Below are 19,752 nucleotides of genomic sequence, written 5' to 3' on the forward strand. Positions count from 1 at the left end.
GAGAATTGCTTGAACCTGTGAGGCAGAGGTTGCAGTGAGCCAAAACACTGCCATTGCACTCCAGTCTGGGTAACGAGAATGAAACTGTCTCAAACAAACAAATAAACACACAAAAACACAAAAAATACCCCACCACAGACAGGTCCATACAGAACAGTGTCCTTCAGACGCCTTGTGGGGCTCAGGTATTGGGGCAGGACTGGTTGTTGGTGGTGGCGTGTGGAGTGCGGTGAGTCCTTGAAAAGAGCTCTCCTCCTTAACCTCCTTCTCTAGGGCCTCCAAGACTGACCACTCATGTTTTAACTGCACACTCACAGACTGAACCTTCCTCCACATTGCTTCCTCTCAAGGTTTTGTCACTGTCTCACAAAGTGTATTTAACAATTTTTGAAAATGTATTAGGTTGGTGCAAAAGGTGCAAAAGTATTTGCAGTTTTTGCCATTGAAAGTAATGGCAAAATCCACAATTATTTTTGCACCCACATAATAGCAGAAGTTTTTGGAGGGCATGTTCCACATGCACCTGACTCATGATGATGGGAGTTCGGTCTTCAGGGATGTTCAATGTACCAGGGCCCCAAGACCTTTATAGCTGACCTTGACCTTTTCAGAGAGTAACCACTCACAGCATTCTAGTTTGTAACCCATGCGAGCCTGCTAAGGGCACTTAAAGAATCCCTCACGCATAGGCGTCTCAATGTGTCTCTGCCCTTAATTCATACTACAGGTGAGAGGGTGGAGGTTAACAGCATAGTCATATCTGGAGCCTTTGGACTAAATTCTCATGTTCTCAAAAGACACCTGGCTTCAAACTAAGAAGCTCCAGGGACCATCACAAGCAATGGGATTAACTGCTATAAACAGAAGTTGATAAAGGTGCTCCCACGTAACCATGAACTTGTCTGCTGGACCTAGCCCTTCCAAAGGAGGAAGAGTGAGGCATTCAGATTTCCTGGAGGAAATCTGATTTCCTTGGAGGGTCAGCCTTTCTCCCATGGTTTTGGATCCTGACTGCTGCTGGGTGAGCAATGTCTTGTCACACCTTTGACAGGAAGGTGCTCTCTGATGAAGTGGCACGTGTCGTCATACACTACATTAAACCTGGCACTCACCTGTAATGATGCGTTTTATCATTCTAATTAGTTTTTCTCACTACCTCTTGGATGACTCCTGTACTCTATAATTATTTCTTTCACTTATGCCGATATTGCACCCTTCGCCGAATAATTACTGTAATTATAGTCACTATATTTGAATTTGGTGCCTGCGTGATAAATGGTTTTATTATATGTGTTTGATGGGAAGTGATTTCTAAGTGGGTGTCTATAGGAAGTTATTGAGGTACTGCTTGAGACATGTTAAAATATTTTCAGATAATAAATAACATGGTAAAATAACAACATGACAGGAGGAAGCGGCAGAGAATGAGATGAAGTTGAATTCAAGGAAAATTCTTGTATATCGCAAGTGTGATCTAAGAGCAGAAGAGGCCGGACAGTTTGCACTTCTGGCCATACTGGAGTCCAGCAGCCCATGCTGGGCCCAGTAAACCCTTAGTACTAAAGGTGGGCACCAGTTAGAAAGGTGAGAAAAATGCAGAGCCCACAGTGCTTAAACTCCCTGGGCCCCATTTCCAGGACTGGCTTCCTGGAAATCAAAATACCTCTTTGGGAAATTTCTCAACTGAATGCTTTCTGTTTGTTTTTTTGTTTGTTTGTTTGGTTTTTTTTTTTTGGAAGTCAAGGAATTAGCTCTACTTATTTACCACAGAAAAAGGAAGAGTTGGTGAGAATGGAAGGTGCCAATGCAAAGGAAAAACAAACAAGTAAAATTTGGGACCCTGGTTTTTTTTATTTATTTTTTAAATTTTTGAGACAGTTTCACTGTTGTGGCTCAGGATGGAGTACAGTGGTGTGATCTTGGATCACTGCAGTCTCCACCTCCCAGGTTCAAGCGATTCTCCTGCCTCAGCCTCCTGAGTAGCAGGGATTACAGGTGCCCGCCACGAAACCCAGCTAATTTTTGTATTTTTAGTACAGACGGGGTTTCACCATGTTGGTCAAGCTGGTCTTGAACTCCTGACCTCAGGTGATCCACCCGCTTTGGCCTCCCAAAGTGCTGGGATTACAGGTATGAGCCACTATGCCCAGCCAGGACTCTGTTTTAAAGCTATGTCCCCTGGGAAGATTTTCCTGGGTTACTCAGCCACCTCCCATCCCCAGAGATCTGAGCTGCCTTCAGTTATGTGTCTGCATCATTCTGTTTTCTGTGCCACACAGGCAATCTGTGCTGCTGTTACATTTCGATTACCCACAGATCAAACTCTTATGTTTGCTCAGCACATTTTGTGAGCCCACTAAACTATAATAATTAAGCTCCACTTATTTAGCTTTTACCAAGGGCTGTGTATTACGCTAAGTGCCTTATAAGCATTATTTCGCTTAATCCTCCCACCCGTTCTTTGAGTTATGAACTATTATTTCCATATTGCGGATGAGCAGTAACTTGCCAAAGTCACACACCACTAAGGGACAGAGCTGAGAGTTCCAGCCAAGCAGCTGACTCCAGAGCCTACATTATCTTGTCTTCCAATTTCTGTGAGCAATGGGACGACAGGAACATGTTTAGCAGATGCTAGAACACCTCTGTTATACCTGTTTCCATTTTATGTGTGGCTCAACAATTGTTCGGTTTCTTAGTATCAATGGACTAGGGGGCTGAAAAAGTAGTTCATGAATTCTTTTAGCATTTCCCTTTACCAGATGACAAGAGTTTCTGTTTTAAAACCCTTTGAGGCACATCACAGCTCTTTAAGTGACTACCGAGTACTGAGGACGACCTATAGGGTTCCTTCCACACCAAGCTCTGGGCTAGGGTATGTGTTCAAGGTCAGGATGATGTTGTGGGAGCGCATGGGTGGGTGGGTCGTAGCACAGGAGGGGACAGCAGGTAAGGCATCCTCACCTGGGCACACATACTCCTTCTTCTGCACATCCGCCACATTGAAGCCCCTCAAATGCACAGGAGCCATGCAGAGTGTGAACTGGCCAACTGTCCGTCGCTGTCGCAGCCAATCTGAGAGCCAGGCCAGGTGGCAGTCGCAGTACAGGTGGTTGGAGTGGAGGCGCCTGGGAGAGGGCGGGGCAGAGGGAAGGCATGGTCACAGAGTGAAGTGTGGAGGCTGCCACCGGCCAGACAGAGTGGCCAAAACCCCTGTTGCCCCTTTCTCCACTGTGAAAATCCCTAGCAGCCCAGGGAAGCAATTCTCTCTGCACTGTCAAAAACACGGGAGCCCCAACCCTTTTATTGCCGGGTCACACCCAAAGGATGCCTCCAGGGTTCTGAGCAAAGCCCATTTTTTAATAGCAAGTCCACCCTCTTTTCTTTTCATTCAAGCAAGCCTCAGCACATAAGAGAAGGGGAGTGACATTAATTACAGTGACATCCTGATTGGAGTCAAACTTACAAAAGGGCTATTTATTTGTAAATTTCAGCACTTTAGCCAGCATGAGTTACAGGTTGCTTGAAACATGCTTCTCAATCTCAATGCCCGCATCTCCAGTGTCATGCAGCTGAGAGACACTGTTGCCTTTCCGTGAGTTGTTCTTTATTCCCCCACTGAGTGTCCTTTAATAAACCCACTGCATGTAATGCTGTGGGCTTAAAACCAATACCACTTTGTGTGCACTAGCTGGAGCGAGCAGGCTGCAGACAGAAGGGAAATTTTTAGAGGATGTACCTTCTCTCCACCCTCCCACTTAAATAAGGTGTTGTCTGTCCCAGACTCTTGCAATCCATAGCCATCTCTCCACAGTGCCCTTGCTTTCCTTCCCGTGTTCAATTCTGTCTGGTGTATCTGCTATTCTGACTGATTCAGGTACGGCTGAAAATAGTTTCTAACCAGTTCTAGGACGCTTCGGCTTTCCCCCTCTGGTAGCTGTGGTTCCGGATGAATTTCTTGCCCCTGAGTAGATAAGAATCCCTGGAGGGATCTGTGTGTTTCACTTCTGAGGGGAATCCCATGGGGTTAAGTGACTTGAACTTCCTTTCCACTACCAGGGAGGCAAACTAAGGATATCCAGGGGCTTCTAAGGCAAACTGCGGATATTCCAGGTTCTTCCTCAAGGTCTCTCTATCAGGGGTTTCCCATTTCCACGTTCCCTACAACCCTAGGTCATTAGAAGTTGGTAGTGGGTAAGTTTTCATCACATCAGCTTGTCATGTACTTGGATTTTGGACGCACATTTTAAATGCCTAAATCCTGGACATGCTAATCAGCTAGCAGTATATAAAGACTTTCAAGTAGTCTGTGTCAAGCCAGTTATTACTGAGTGTCAGCCCTGTGGAGAGGCTCAAGCCCCCTCCACGCCTGGAATAGAGAGAGCTGAAGGGCTCTTGACCACGCTCCACTTAGTGTAAGGTCAACATTGCCAAACACTGGCCAAGTGCAGCTACCTCCTGCTGGATGCCAACAGGGCCTTCCTGCCACTGCGTGGGCAAAAGCCTTCCATAGGCCTGGGCCACTGGGGTCTTGGCGGCCGCAGGGGGCTCCAGATCCCATCATATCAGACAGATTAAATGAACCTATATCCCATATAAAATGTAATTTTTTATGCTAACAATTTTGAAAAAGACTTTTATGATTTTGTTTCAAAAATAATTAATCTGGATGTAATTTCCTTTTTGCATTTCCCGGTGGGTTGCACACACTTTCACAGGCTCCTGGGCCCAAGATACAGTGAGTACAATGGGTCCCATGCAGCCCTCCCCTTTGAGTTTGAAAGCTTAGAGTTCCTGAGCTGAAACAAGCACAGCTTCCTCTTAGCCTGGACTCTGGAAAGAAGTGAGACAGGCAGGAAGGGGTTGGCGAACCAGAATCCTAAGCTGGTGGGAAAGACCTCAGTTCTAGGAGGGAAAGCAAAACCTCTGTTTATTCATTAAGCATTAACCACTTTGTGCCAAAAACAGGAGGCTTGGCAGTGGACTTTCAGCTGATTACAATTTCCTAAAAGTAGGAAGAAAAGGAGGGGGTTCCATGGCCAGTAAGCCCCCACCAGGTATAAATGTTGCCCAAGGAACACGGCAACAGTAGGTCTGCCTAGGACAAAGCAGACCACAGTGCAGGCTGCAGCGGCATGCGCAGGCTGAGGTGCCGCTCTTTTGTGTGCCGGGAGAAGCAGAACCTTTTAATGAGCGTTTGGCTTTTATTTGGAAAGGTGGTTGCCCTCTTGTGCAGTGAGGCATGGAAGCTGAGGCAACAGGGATTCTCTATGAGCCAAGGAGCGTGGGTGCATGCGGCGGATCACAGATCAATGCAAACAAATTCCCGTCGGTTCCGATCAAGGGTAAGAGATCAATGGAACAACGAAAATGACGTTTAGGTAAGTCAGACCCTTACTGAGCTGATTAATTTCTGGGATAATAAAAATGTCAGAGGTTTTCCTTTTGGAAGATACTATTAGGTTGATCCTGTCTCAATCCTGGCTGGCTGGCCCCAAGCTCTCTCTCTTCTTAATCTTGCTAAGATAGTTCGTATCCCTTTGTCCGTCTTCGTAGAAATTTTTCTCCTCCCAAGAGCACCAGAGAAAAGAGGTGACCTAAACTGATTTGAAGCCATCAGAGGGCTCTCGTCAGAAGCCCAGGGCAGTGGAGTCCGGGGTGGTGAACAGACTCCATTCCCTCTTCTTGGAATTGTATCCACCAGAAACGCTAAAAGAGTCAAGCTGTGTAGATTCTTGCCTTTCACAACATGTTTGGGAGATCAAGTTAAGCAATACTATGTCAAACAGTAAACGAAAAATAATCATAATGAGCACGAAATTAGAACTTAGGCACTGTCAGGGGTAGCGCTAATCCACTTCAGTGAGAAGGGACATTATTTAAATTACTTTCAATAGTTTTGGTGAGGTGTGATGGCAATGACACAAGGGAGGGTGCCCTCCATAGGCTCCTGGGCTGTGCAGAGGCTCTCATCCCCCTTCTTCTGTTCACCTGGCACCTGCTCTTCTGCTTTTGTTCCTGATGAATGGCCTGAGCTCAGGCTGTGATGGCAAACTGCCTGAGCCTGACACTGGCTTTGTGCTTTCTGACTTTGACTTTGGGTGGCAATTTAACTCTGGGCCTCAGTGTTATCATCTGTCAAATGGGGATATTAGTGGTGCCTCCTTCCTAGGGCTGTTGTGAGAATTGAAATGATTCATGGGAAGTGCTTAGTACAAGGCTTGGCACGCAGCAAACCGCTGAAGAAATGTTCACTGTTATTACGACTGAGAGGAGGCTAGCTTCAGACTTCACTCTCTTCCCAGCCCATGGCCCTGCCTAGACAAGGCTACAGTTTCTCATTTAGATACTGAAGTACCAAGGTGGCTAGGTGGGTCCTGCATGTTGTTCTGCAATCTTTTGCTGATGGACACATCATATTCCATTTTGATGAAACCACCTCTACAGAACATAAGGTGAATGAATACAAATGCCAATTTATAAAAGGTGCCTTTTAGCCACAGACGCTAAATTAAATTTCCAGCAAATCCTTTTAGAGAGGGTCAGTGTTCATTTTCTATAAAATGTGGCTTTCTGAATTCAATATAAAAGCTTTCCTTTAGAAATCCCATTTATGACTTCCTTCCTCTCTCCTCTTCCCCGCTTCTCCACCACCACCAGCCGTCCCCCCCAACCCCATACACACTTTAATTACAGTGAAGGGGGATTAGTCAGCTCAAGTCTCCAGGGAGTTCTGTACAGAGCCATCTCTGAAATTAAACTAAAGAGAAAATGGCAGCAGGCAGGGAGCAAAGAGAACAGACGAGATTGATTGATTGATCTGAACTCATCAGATGAATGTTCAGGATGGCAGAGAAGAATGACAACAGAAACCAGTAGAAAAAAACCCTCCTATTCTCTTCCCCCTCCCTACTGCAGCCCAAAGAAGCACCCCAGATCCAGGCCTAACCCTGTCCCCACAACTGCCAGGGAACAAGCCCAGCTTCTGTTATTGCTGCTCCTAAACTGAAAATAAAAGAGAAGAGAAGGATAAATCACAGGAACAGCCCACAGGAGCTGGACAGCTGATTCCTGCAGGTGAGAGTCATTTTTCTTCGATGCAACCCACTTGTCTGGGGTAATGCAGGCCCAGCACCCTGAGGCGCACTCTCGGCTTCTTGCCCAGAAGCCCTGGGTCCCACTTTTTCCCAGCTCATTTGTGGTTTGCTGGGAACTTTGAAGAGGTCTTTGAAGACCAAATGGCTTCTTAAAATTCCATTGCTGCACTACTCTATTTTAAGAGGGAGGGAAAAGGACAGATTTTCTTGGCTGACTTATGCTATTGAATGAGGGATCCAGGAAAGAATTTGGGAAGCAAAGATGGAAGCAGGGCTCAGATTATTATTCTTTATAATAACTAGTATTTGTTGTGTGCACACCATGTACCAGGCACTTTACGTGTTAAACTGCACTTCATCCTCACAGCAACTTTGAGGTAAGCATTGATGAACTCACTTTCCTTGAAGCACAGAGAAATGAAGAAACTTGCTCAAATTAAGTGGCAGATCTCCCATTTAAACTCAGGCCTGACTAACTGCAAACTCTGTGTCCTTCTTAGGTTCTCTGTATTGCCTCTTTATATAAATTGCTTCTTTGGTCTTTGTTTTATCTTTGCCTGAAGATAAAGTTGCTTTCTCATGAATGCAGTGGTTCCCAAACTTTATGAGTGTTAAAATCTCCTGGAGGGCTTATGAAAAACAGATTGCTGGGTGCCACCCCAAGAGATTCTGATCTGGTATGTCTGGTGTGGGGCCTGAAATCCTGCTTTTCTAACAAGTTCTGGGTGATACTGATGCTGCTGGTCTAGGGACCCCACTGGGGGAGCTCTGCTCTAAGGATTTCCAAATCTCATGGATTCTGTGTTGCTCAGGGAGCACAGATCAGATGGCTACTTGGAACTTTCAGTCCAGATTTCTGATCGTGTGATAATAATGTAACAATCAATATCGTTTATTGTCTACTGCTTGCCAGGCACTTTAAATATCTAATTTCATCTGATCCTCACCACCATTCCTATTTATAGAGGAGGGAACAGAGGAAACAGAGCTAATAAAGGGGACTGCAGGAATTCTAGCCCTTGGCCTTAGCCCTAAATGTTTTTGGCTGACACCCTTGGGAGCTGGCTCTCCCTGACTAGTGTGGTGCAAATACCACTGAAGCTCCGCCAACACAAGGCAGGTATCAAGTCTGAACCTCTCTGGAAAGGCTGACAGAGTCCACTTACACAGAAACTTACAAAGAGCTTCCTGACTGGGAGCAGAGGGGAACTCCCCAGGTAATAAGAGCACTAGAACTGCTCTCGGTATTGGTCACGATGAGGAGATTTGTTTCCTGAGTATGCACCCTGGAAAACTTAAGCCCACCTAAGACATTAAAGGTAAAGAACCAAGTATGAGAATGACTACATTCTAATGTCAGAATATCATCCAGGGAGCAGGTGAGCAGGGAAATGTGGTGGGTGGGGACTGGGTGGGGACTGGGTGGGTGGAGAGAAGGAGTGACTCCTCCTGTACAGTTCATTCCTCAGGGGAAAACCACTGTAACCACTGGCAATGTGACAGAACTGCTAAGGTTACGTGACATTAGCTAAGCAAATGGTGAATCATTCAGTCAGAGTTCTATATGTTTTGTGACAACGTAAAACTAATCTTTTCTATCAAGACGGAAAACATGCACACAATACAGGAAGAATTCCCACAGTTCTAGGGTAAGAGAAATGAGTCTGTCTGATGCAGAACAGTGGTTCAGAGCCATGGGTGGTGGCACCATGACCTGTCTCTACATCCACTCTCACTGGCCAAGGCACCCCTTGGGTAATAGCAGAAGAAGGAGGAATTTGAATGTAGGAACCATCTGCCTAGTCATAGCATGGTAGTTTTGACAAGCAGCTTAGAGTGCTGCACTTTGGGCATGAGGTAGGGAGAAAATAGGAGAGATGCATGGACTTCTTACTCACAGAGTTCGGATCTTCGGCATGTGGTTGAAGCTGGTGACCAGGATGCGACTGATGTTGTTGTTGTTGAGGGTGCTGTGGAGATAGAGAAGGGAGACGGTCAGCCAGGGAGCAGCCGGGGAGGCACCAAGAGGCTTGTAGAAGGTCGGGGGAGGGATGGATGTGACCGCAAGACCATCAGTCAACAGTCATGGCCCAGCCAATGGAGCAGCTGAAGACAAGTGGACAGGTCTCCAGACAAGAAGAGCATGCCCTGACTTTTTTATTCAGGTGGAGCCCTCCTTCCCTCTACTGCCTTCTCAGGACTTGCCTACCCACCTTGAGTAAGAGTATTGCTTCCTGAAAGCCTCCTATGCACTGAGTGCTCCATTATAATATCTCTAATTCTTACGTCTACAATGCCAGTTACCTATTCCTGTCCTCCGTTTATGGAGAAGGAAACAGATATGCTTAATAACACACAAATCTACAAACGTGTCATCCTCATATTATGGATGAGGAGGCTGAGCTACAGAGAGGCAAAATAAGTTTTCCAAGAACAATCACGGCAAAGCTCTGGAGATGGGATCTGAGCCCAGCACTACCTTGCTGCATTCTCCTTGTCCCTCCCATTGCATGTGTTGCCTCGCACAGGATGCTGTGGGGATAGGTGATTCTGTATTTTCTAGGCATCTTCTGACTCTTTTCAGCACATCTAATCTTTTTATTTTGAGACGGGGTTTTGCTCTTGTCACCCAGGCTGGAGTGCAGTGGCACAATCTCAGCTCACTGCAACCTCCGCCTCCCGAGTTCAAGCGATTCTCCTGCCTCAGCCTCTCAAGTAGCTGGAATTACAGGCGTCTGACTAATTTTTGCATTTTTAGTAGAGACAGGATTTTACCATGTGGGCCAGGCTGGGCTCGAACTCCTGACCTCAGGTGATCCACCCCCCTCGGCCTCCCAAAGTGCTGGGATTACAGGTGTGAGCCACTGGGTCAGCCTTCAGCACATCTAATCTCAAACAAGTCTGTGACCTCTGTGCATCTCTTCTTTCTGGTGCATCTCCACGACCATGAATGGAGCTCCTACGGTGCATGTTAGCACTGACAGGTACTTTTGTGCAGGGAAAGGCAAAGAGAAAGGTGTGAGCTCCATAAATGAGCCAGACTGAAATGAGGCTGTTGAAGAATGAAGCCAGGCTATAGACAAGTACCCGGGCTTACCCTTCTGGAGAAACCTATTATGGAAGCCTAGGGAAAGCGTGGCAGCTAAGGAAGGCCATCTGCAGAGGCAGAAACATCACGTAGCAGGAAGGCCTTTTGCATCAGTTACTTCAGTGACTATCCAGGTGCAGAGACACAATATGTGGGAAAGTCAGGCCTAGCTCTCAGCTCCCTGACCCCACACCTGTCTCACCATACCTCCCAAAGAGGAAGAGTTGGATACAGCCCTTGGTACAATTCCTCATGGTGGCCACTTGTTCCTGTGCCCTTCTATTCTCCGCTCCTCCCAGAACCACATCAGACATCCCTTACTCAACAATCCAATTCCTCTTACCCTCTCCTGAGCCTCCATGGGTCCCTACTGGCCCAGGAAGGACCCTTTCTTTGGAAGCCTTCGTGGGTTAAGCCAGATGTCTTTTGCCCTTGGCTTTTGGTAAACACATTATCTTCCTCTTCAAATGCCCTCTACATCATATGTCTGCAAAGACAGGACCATTTTCTAACCTGTGCATTACTATGGCCTCATGTCCTGCTCTGTACATGGTTGAAATCAAATCCTGCTATTTCCGAATTGTGTGGCCTTGGGCAAGTTATCAATATCTCTTATCTGCAGGTTATTTGTGGGAGGAAACAGGTAATGGTACCTACCTCACAGGCTGGTAAAAGGCTTAGCATAGGGTATGTGCTCAGTAAGTGGAGGCCACTATGTCACTGACATTCGTGGAGAGAATCTAGTCCTGACCTGGCCTATTATATTTCCCTCTACTCCAACCCCCATAGAAATAGAGGTTTACCCCGCATGCAGTGCCCCCCATACTCTCCATCCTACCCAAGGGGACCTGTAACGATTCCTTCTCCAGCGCCTTGGGAGCCCAGTCCAAAGCAGGATTCCAGTGGCGACACCTCCCTTGCCCCAGACTATTCCTGTAATCCCCGTCTACTTATCATCTGCATGGTGAAAGGCACAGAACATTATTCTTTTTTGTCCCTCCCTCCCTCCCATATTTACTGTGCACCTACCATGTGTCTGACACTGTTAGGCATATGGGATGGTAAAGAAGAATGAATAGACAAAATTTACATTGCCTGCTTCTGCCTACTTTGTGACTTCACTAACTCACCAATGCAGGTATTTGGCATTTTATGAAGTTGAGCCCACTTAGCTGTTTTGTTTCATATGGCTTCTTTTCTGTGTGTGTCTATGCGGGGAGATGCTCAGTCGGGGATAATCTATCCTGCCTCTGTCCATCCAGAAAGCTTACTCATCAAACAACACTGAAAGAATATCTCATCAAACAACACTGAAGAATTTGTCACTGCTATCAGCCCAGGCACTCTGCCTCGGCAGGGAGCTTCCTGGGGGTGAGGGCTATGCTTCTCTTCCCTTCTTCATTGGATTAGAAATGCCTCCAGGGCAGAAATGATGCCTCCATTTCACCTTCTGTCCATTTCAGAGTTCTGGGCTCCACACTTAGGGGAAACCAAGTTAAGGTTGTTGACTGACCACCAGACAAAAAAATCTGAGCATCTTCCCTATCTTTCAAAGAGCAAGAATCCTTTGCAGAGAAGGGGCTTCTTTCCAAGCATGCCCAGTCATTCAACATCAGGTGGAGTTCACAGCGCGGCTCTAATTTAGCTGAATATACAGTACAATTATAAGCAGGGCCTCAACTATAACTGCATCTGGCAGTAGTCCGGCAGCGATGACTTATTAATGTATTACTACACTGATATTTAAATGTGAGTCGTAATGAGGGCTATAAAACATTTACGATAATAGCAATTATTCCAGAACCAAAATGACTAAACACAGTATTCAGACTTTCATGATTTGCTGCTTGGGGCTGGCCAGCCTGGGGATGTCAGAGGGTTGGTAACCTCTCAGACGCTGATTGCTACGGCAGCTACAGTTTTCGTTTCCCTAATAAACACGGATTTATTTGATTTCCAGTCTTGGCAGCTTTTGCCCACACACAGAGCACTGCATTCTATTTGGTTCTTGTGCTGCTGCCTAAGTAGCTGGCATTCAATGAAGGAATTGTTGTTACAACTCCAATGCCAGGGAGAGGTGGTGAGCATGGACCTCGAAGGCAGAGACCTAGTTTAGACTGGCTCTGCCACTTACAGCCTATGCAACCATGAGTAAATTTCTTAATCTCATTACGTTTCCTCCTTTGTAACATGGAGATAATAATAGCACCGGGCTCATAGAGCTTTAGTGGCAATTAGATGAGATGTTACTGATAACTGCTAACATTAACTGAGAGCTTATTATATGCCAGACGGGCTCTGAGCTAAGGGTACTGCATTGTATTGTTTCTTTTCTTTTTCTGAGACAGAGTCTCGCTGTGTCGCCCAGGCTGAAGTGCAGTGGCGTGATCTCGGCTCACTGCAACTTCTGCCTCCTGGGTTCCAGCAATTCTCCCTGCCTCATCCTTCTGAGTAGCTGGGATTACAGGTGCCCACCACCATGTCCGGCTAATTTTTGTATTTTTTAGTAGAGACAGGGTTTTGCCATGTTGGCCAGGCTGGTCTTGAACTCCTGACCTCAGGTGATCTGCCCGCCTTGGCCTCCCAAAGTGCTGGGATTACAGGTGTGAGCCACCATGCCCAGCCTGTATCGTTTCATTTAATTCCTCCAATTATCCCACGAGGCAGGGACTTTTAATACAACCTCCGTTTCATGAATGAAGCATGTGGTAGTGCCAAGATTTGAATCCAAGCAAGACTGAGTCCAGGAATGAGGCCCGTGTTAGTTTCCTATGGCTGCTGTAACAGACTACCATGAATTTGGTGGCTTAAAGCACCACACATTTATTCGCTTACAGTTTTGCAGTCAGAAGTCTAAAATGGGTTTCTGGGGTGCGTTTCTTTCAGAGGAGAATTTGCTGCCTTGCCTTTTGCAGCTTGTAGAGGCCACCCATGTCCCTTGGCTCATGGCTGCTTCATTGCGTCACTTCAACCTCTTCCTTCTTTTCGTTACTCAACAATTTTTTCAAAAATATATTTGAACACAGCTCCAAACAGCCATTGAAGCCTCTTGCTTCTGTTGTCACATCTTCTGCCACTCACTGTGATCTCTACTTACTGGAGCCTTCCTCTTACAAGGCCCCTTGTCATTACCCTTAGAGCTTATTGGAACAATCCAGGATAACTCCTCCATCTCAGGATCCTTAATGCTGTCCCATGTGCCAGGTCCCTTTTGCCATGTAAGACAACATTCATAGGTTTCTGGGATGAGGTCATGGACATCTTTGGGGGCCTATTAGCTCAATGCCAGGGTACTGAGGCGGGACAAGGGCTCCCCAGGAGGGATGAATACATGAAGATTCACATAATGGACAGCTCCAGGGGTTGGCAAACAACTGCCCACAAGCCTAATCCCAACCAACGCAGCCTGTTTTTGTAAAAATGGTTTTACGCGTTCACTTTTGTATTGTCGATCTGCTTTTGCATTACAATAGCTGAGTACTTGACACACAGAACATATGGCTTGCAAAGCTAAAATATTTTCTATCTGGATTTTTATAGAAATTTTGTTGGCCCTTGGCTGCTGTAGAACTGAACCATCCTGTCTCTGCCTTTGTCAGTGATTAAATGTGATATGCTAGGCAAGGCACATAACTGCTTGGTAAGAAGAGGGGTTTGTAGTCCCAGCTCCTCGGAGAGGCTGAGGCAGGAGAGTGGCGTGAACCCGGGAGGCGGAGCTAACAGTGAGCCGAGATTGCGCCACTGCACTCCAGCCTGGGCGATAGAGCGAGACTCCGTCTCAAAAAAAAAAAAGAAGAAGTGGGGTTTAGGTCAGAGGCATTCAAAACTTAAAAACTACAAAAAACATTTTCAGAAATCCCAACTGGCAAGTAGTAGCATTGGGATTCAAAAGTAGGTAGTCTCATTCCTACCTCGGAAGATCAGTCCCACTGTTTCTGGAACCTGCAATGCCGTGATGGAATCGGAACCTAGGGGAAGGCCCTGCTCAAGAGAGAGGACAGGTGAATCTACCTTGGGTTGTGCGTGGAAGGAACTTGGGCAGTGGTTCTCAAAATGTGGTCCCCAGACTGGGTGCAGTGGCTCATGCTTATAATCCCAGTACTTTGTGAGGCCACCGCAGGAGGATTGCTTGAGCCTAGAGTTTGAGATCAGCCTGTGCAACATAGGGAGACCCTGTCTCTACCAAAAAAAATGAAAAATAAAATAAATACATTAAAAAAATAAAAATTAACTGGGTATAGTGGTGAGCACCGGCAGTCCCAGCTACTTGAGGGGCTGAGGTGGGAGGATCACTTGAGCCTGGTAGGTCAGGGTTGCAGTGAGCCAGGATCATGCCATTGCACTCAGCCTGGGTGACAGAGTGAGATCTTGTCTCAAAAAAAAAAAAAAAGAAAAAGAAAAAAAAAGAAAAAGGGAAAAAAAAAGAAAAAGGAAAAAAAAAATGTGGTCTCTAGACTAGGCCCATCATCTGGTAACATGTTAGAAGTGCATATGCTCAAGCCCCTACTGAATCAGGAACCCTGGGGTGGGTGGGTCTCAGCCTTGTGTGTTTAATGAGCCTTCCAGAGGAGTCTCATGCAAGTTCGTGTTGGAAAACCATTGAACTAGGGAAAAAGCTAAGAATAGAGCCTTTACTTGAGCGTAGAGGGTAGTATACAGGATGCTCTTTTGCAGCAACTGGGACTGAAGGCCTCTTCTGGGGCAGGCGTGGTGTTTCCCAATTAGGAAGAAGCCAAAGCTCTGACATGACAGACAGTCCTCAACAGAGGTGGCTGTAACCACCCTTGGAGGGCTCCAACTTGGCTTCTGCCCCTGGTTTCCACTGTTCCCTTCTGAGTGACAATGTGGGGCTCTCCATTGCAACACTCAAGATAGCCATCTTTGATCTGGAGGAGACACGTCCAGCTGCAGCCACCCCACCCCGGCAACCTTAATAAGGCTGACATTTCCCTCTGTCTCCTCCGATTAGGCCATCGCTTTATCACTCTGTGCTTTCCTGGCTCTGGGTGTAATCTGCGTGTTGTGTGTCCATAACACCATGTAATTGGCTCTAATGCAACAATATTATCTGTGAGCATGTATCACATAATTGCAAAACCAGGCATCTGCAGTAAGTGCCACTGCAGCCTCTCTGTGTGCCAACCTTCCTGGGGGTATTCTTGGAATCTCTCTCCTCTTCCCATCCACATAGGTGGGGATCCAGACTCCTGGGGTCCAATAGACCCTCTTGGTGGGCTGGCCCACTCATGTCCTGTCTCAAGGCAGATAGACTTCTCCCTGAGTCTACGTAAGCAAGGTGGTTTCCTCCTTAATGGCCCCCAAGAAGGAGACTCTTGGTAAGTCATCAGCGACCATGACGACAGGATGTCTATTTAATAAAGTGGGCTGAGAGAGGCCCTGAGTTGTGCTTACAAATGTGGGCATCCAATGGCCAGCACGGCAAGCCTAGAAGAAAGCACGATCTCTGCCAGTGCCTACAGTGAATTAACAGAGGTGGATACAGCCAAAGTACCAGACTCCTTTCCTGAAGAGCAGCTGAGAGTGTAAGTCCTGTGGCCGGACCCTGTGAGAAATACCTAAACCACGGGCAGGGGATGATGTGCACAGAGGGGTTCTGGCAGTGTGCGGACCTCAAGGGGTACTCACTGCAGGCCCTCCGTCTTGCTTGGCTCAGGCAGAGCAAGAGGAATGAAACTGGGGACACTACAGGTTCTTGGGGCTGTCCTGTATGTGCCTGCTCTCCTCTCTGGTTCACAGGTCAAAGCAAGCCACTCTTCTCAGTCTTGCTGGGCAGCTGCTGATGGGCAGCCAACATGGGACCAGGAATCAGGGCCTACTGCTGATGACCAGGCCCTACAACACTCAGGTCCTAAGAGTGTGATCGTTATTGGCTGACTCAGCTCTATTACAATCTGCATGGATAGCTTCTCTTTGTGGACTTGGCCCCAGGAGAGCATACACTGAATGCTCAACCCCACTTTCTCAACCTCGAGTTGAGAGGGGCATCCCCAAGCCTCCCGCTCAGCCCAGGGCCTCCATCCTCAGCACCTCCTCCTAAGTACCCTATCATTTTTAAGTGAAGCTCCCTTTACTGTTTCCCTCATCTCCAGGTTGAACTTGCCTTTCTCATCCAGCTGTACACTGCTCTAATGTGCCTGGGGCTGCTAGGAAGCTCCAGAAACCAAGAATAAGAATGATTCAATAAAGCATCCTTAGAGAAAACCTAAGCAGAATGGTATATGTTCTCCTGTGAACACACTACTTTCCTCTAATGAGCTAGACTAGTCAAGGATATTGCTTTGAAGCTTGCCAAAATCTTCCAATAGAGGTATCTATGATGTTCATAATAGCAGAAATAATGCGGATACTATTTATGAGGTGTTTACTAAGTCCCAGCACTAGCCTGAGCACTTCTCATACATTATCTCATTTAATTCTCCCAACACTCCTGAGATATTATTACTTCCATTTGGAAGCCCAGGAAATGACATAAACTCTGCTCAGATCTCACAGCTAGAGTTGTGGAGCCAATATTCAAAGCCCAGAGGTGTGATACCAGGACCCATATTTTTCATCATTACACAAAAGTGCCTCTTACAGGATTGTCTTCAGACAGACAGATGTCACCTTTCCAGCTTCCACATTTTTCCAAGGTGGAGGCGAATCACATGAGTTTGTGAGGGACCCATCCTTTACTGGTCCCAAAAGTGGCAGGGAACATGGTGTTGGCCTCACTGCTGTGGCTGCTCCAAGCCAACAGCATTAGACAGCCCTCCTCCTGTCCAAGGAGCAGGGAGAGCTCAGTACACAGAACAAGGGAGGTAGGAGAGGCAACATAGGAGACAGGACAACTAGGTCTCAAAGGCGTCTGAGGTCAAGGTTTGGCTAACACATATCAGCGTTGCCAAAAGCCTAGTGACCCTTACTGTTGGATGGGTTGGCTGGAATTTTTAAGAATACCCTGTGGCATAGAAAGTACAGATCTGCCTGCTCCTTAAGCAAAGCTTCTCTTTTGCTTGTTTGGAGTGGGTGATGGGTCTCCAAGGGCATATGAGGCAGGAGGAATAAGCCAGATTGGTGGGGGTGGGGGAGAGTGGAGGGAGAGGTGAGACAAGGGTGAGAAGCCATCTCTTTCGCATTACCTGCTTTCCTGGACTATCCTGGGTGCTGCATATTACTGAGTTCCTTGATCTCCCTGTGGACCGTTTAAATTAAAGCTCATAACCATTGTGTGGGCATATAATGAAAACAACTGATGCTGCACTGATTAGTCCATTACTCTCAACTGTTAGAAAACATAATGATCTCACAAGGGGCCTTATTCACTGACGTATAGCAGTCGAGCTCTCATTTGACACCTCAAATTAGCAGCCAAAGCAATAACAGCTGGGGTTTTTGTCTCAATATTTGTACCCGACTCTAAAGTGATTTGGCACCGGGTGAGCGTTATTTTTAAACACACAGCTCTCACCGCCAAGTAACATTTTAAATGGTCTCCAGGTGTCATGTAAAACCTACAGAAATAAATAAAAACAATCAGCTGCCAATTTGGGCCTTTGATAATACAGATTCCTTAACAAAAGGGCTTGTCTTTGGTTCTTCTTTTATTATATATTCATATTATGACAGGCAGAAATTCGTCTCCATCCACTCGGCAGAGCCTCAGTGTTCAAAGAAAAATAATGCCTACAAAAAATGTTAAAAGTGGAAGATCAAAAGAGAAAGATAAATCCTCAAATCCTGTCACTACTCAATCAGATCCCGTGTTTGGGGGTCCCTTGACTCCAAAGAACTCCTTAGGCATTTATTGAGATGATCACAGATGCTGCCTAGCAGTGATTCAGAATGGCTCAACTGCCTTCCAATGATGGAGTTTATTTTAAAATGTACTTAAAATGACCATGTGAATGAGATGGCCTTGGTCTCCCAATTCTGTTTCATCATCTATAGCCCGAGACCATGGACAGTCTTGACTTAGAAATCAGGCAACTGCCGGCCGGGCGCAGTGGCTCACGCTTGTAATCCCAGCACTTTGGGAGGCCGAGGCGGGCGGATTACGAGGCCAGGAGATCGAGACCACGGTGAAACCCCGTCTCTACTAAAAATACAAAAAAAATTAGCCGGGCGTGGTGGCGGGCGCCTGTAGTCCCAGCTACTCGAAGAGGCTGAGGCAGGAGAATGGCGTGAACCTGGGAGGCAGAGCTTGCAGTGAGCCGAGATAGCGCCACTGCACTCCAGCCTGGGTGACAGAGCGAGACTCTGTCTCAAAAAAAAAAAAAAAAAAAGAAAGAAATCAGGCAACTGCCAACGTGTCCACGGATGAAGAGTGACCTCCAACTTACGTTACTGGACAGGTGAGTTTGCAGTTGAAAAGGGAAGAAACAGGCAATTTCCACCTCAGCTGCATTTGGTGCCTAGCCCAGTAAGAGAGGAAGAAGAGGGACATTTTGAAAATATCCATGAATGTGTATACTAGGCGTGGACAGACAGCAAGTCTGTTTCATGTAGTTACATAGCCAGAGCCTGGCCCAGTGTTTGGCACGTAGGAAGGCTCACTGTTTACTGAATGGGTTGGCAAACATCAAAGCATGAACGGTCAGGTTTTTGGCATCTTTTGATACAAATAAATTTCCACTCTGAACAGCCTTCTGGGCTCATCCAGGAGTACAAACACAATTGCCTATGGGAGTGAGGCTTGTCATATAAGTGAGTGAGCTGCGTGGGGACTGTTGTAAACCCAGCCTTACTAAATGGGATCGTCACTTCTTGTTTCAAGAGACTGTGCTACGCTGGAATGGGGGTGCAGCATTGCCAGTTCTTCCCTTTTGTTATTTTTAAAGAGAAAGCCAGACGTCTAGAATTTTCCTATGAGGTCTCCTGGTTTTTTAATATTGGCAGCTAAAACACCTTGAGTATCAAAACCCACAAATGAAACACCTGGGGGCTGGATCTGGCTTGCAGGTGCCAGTTTTTGGCCTCTGAACCAAATTAATTTGATAATTTAAATCAGAAAAAAATATAGTAAGAAGATCAAACTGCTTCAGTGGCATTATGGTGAAATGTAGTTGAAACCTTCCTTCTATACCGCAACTCCTGAAGAGCAGCCGCCAGGGAGGAATTATCTTTAAATGATTGTAAATTATTCAATGTTTCTCCCCCCACAATCATTATTACTTGGGGACAAAGAGCCCTGAATAAGTTTCTGTTTCTAAAGGTAAGACTGTTTTCCACCAGGCAGGTGAGCTCTTGTCTGGTTTTTGCATGCTACTCATTAGTTCTGCGGCCAAACATAGGTCACTTTTTGTGGACAGTCGGAACTGAGCCACTTCAGAGCTGTTAGAAAAAGCTGCACAGGGTGCATGAGGCTCTGTTCCTGGGCTGAGATGCCAGAGAGGTCCTGCTTTTCATCCTCTGATATTTGCAAGGGAGGGAGTCTCCCAGGGAGCTGAGTGCAATTTACAGCTTGGGCTAATTGGGCTCAGCAATGGGCAGGGGACTCCAGTGCTTACTCAACGGGTTTCTGGTCATCCCTGGTAGCCAGGGATCAAGGATGTGGAATCTGGTCTC

The 19,752-nt window shown here is 46.6% G+C and overlaps 1 protein-coding gene across 2 annotated transcripts in view; it reads right to left on the minus strand.

Moving 5' to 3' along the window:
• SLIT3 (slit guidance ligand 3) overlaps positions 1–19,752 on the minus strand; it is a 652,947-nt gene that overhangs the window by 159,332 nt on the left and 473,863 nt on the right. For both annotated transcript variants that reach the window (XM_032158593.2, XM_032158594.2), the window contains exons 7-8: positions 8,996–9,067; positions 2,965–3,128 (exon numbers count right to left, since the gene is read on the minus strand). In XM_032158593.2, the coding sequence (XP_032014484.1) occupies positions 2,965–3,128; positions 8,996–9,067 (236 nt within the window). The remainder of the gene's footprint in view (positions 1–2,964; positions 3,129–8,995; positions 9,068–19,752) is intronic.

Source organism: Hylobates moloch, unplaced genomic scaffold (assembly GCF_009828535.3).
Source record: "Hylobates moloch isolate HMO894 unplaced genomic scaffold, HMol_V3 SCAFFOLD_6, whole genome shotgun sequence".
NCBI classification, from domain to species: domain Eukaryota; kingdom Metazoa; phylum Chordata; class Mammalia; order Primates; family Hylobatidae; genus Hylobates; species Hylobates moloch.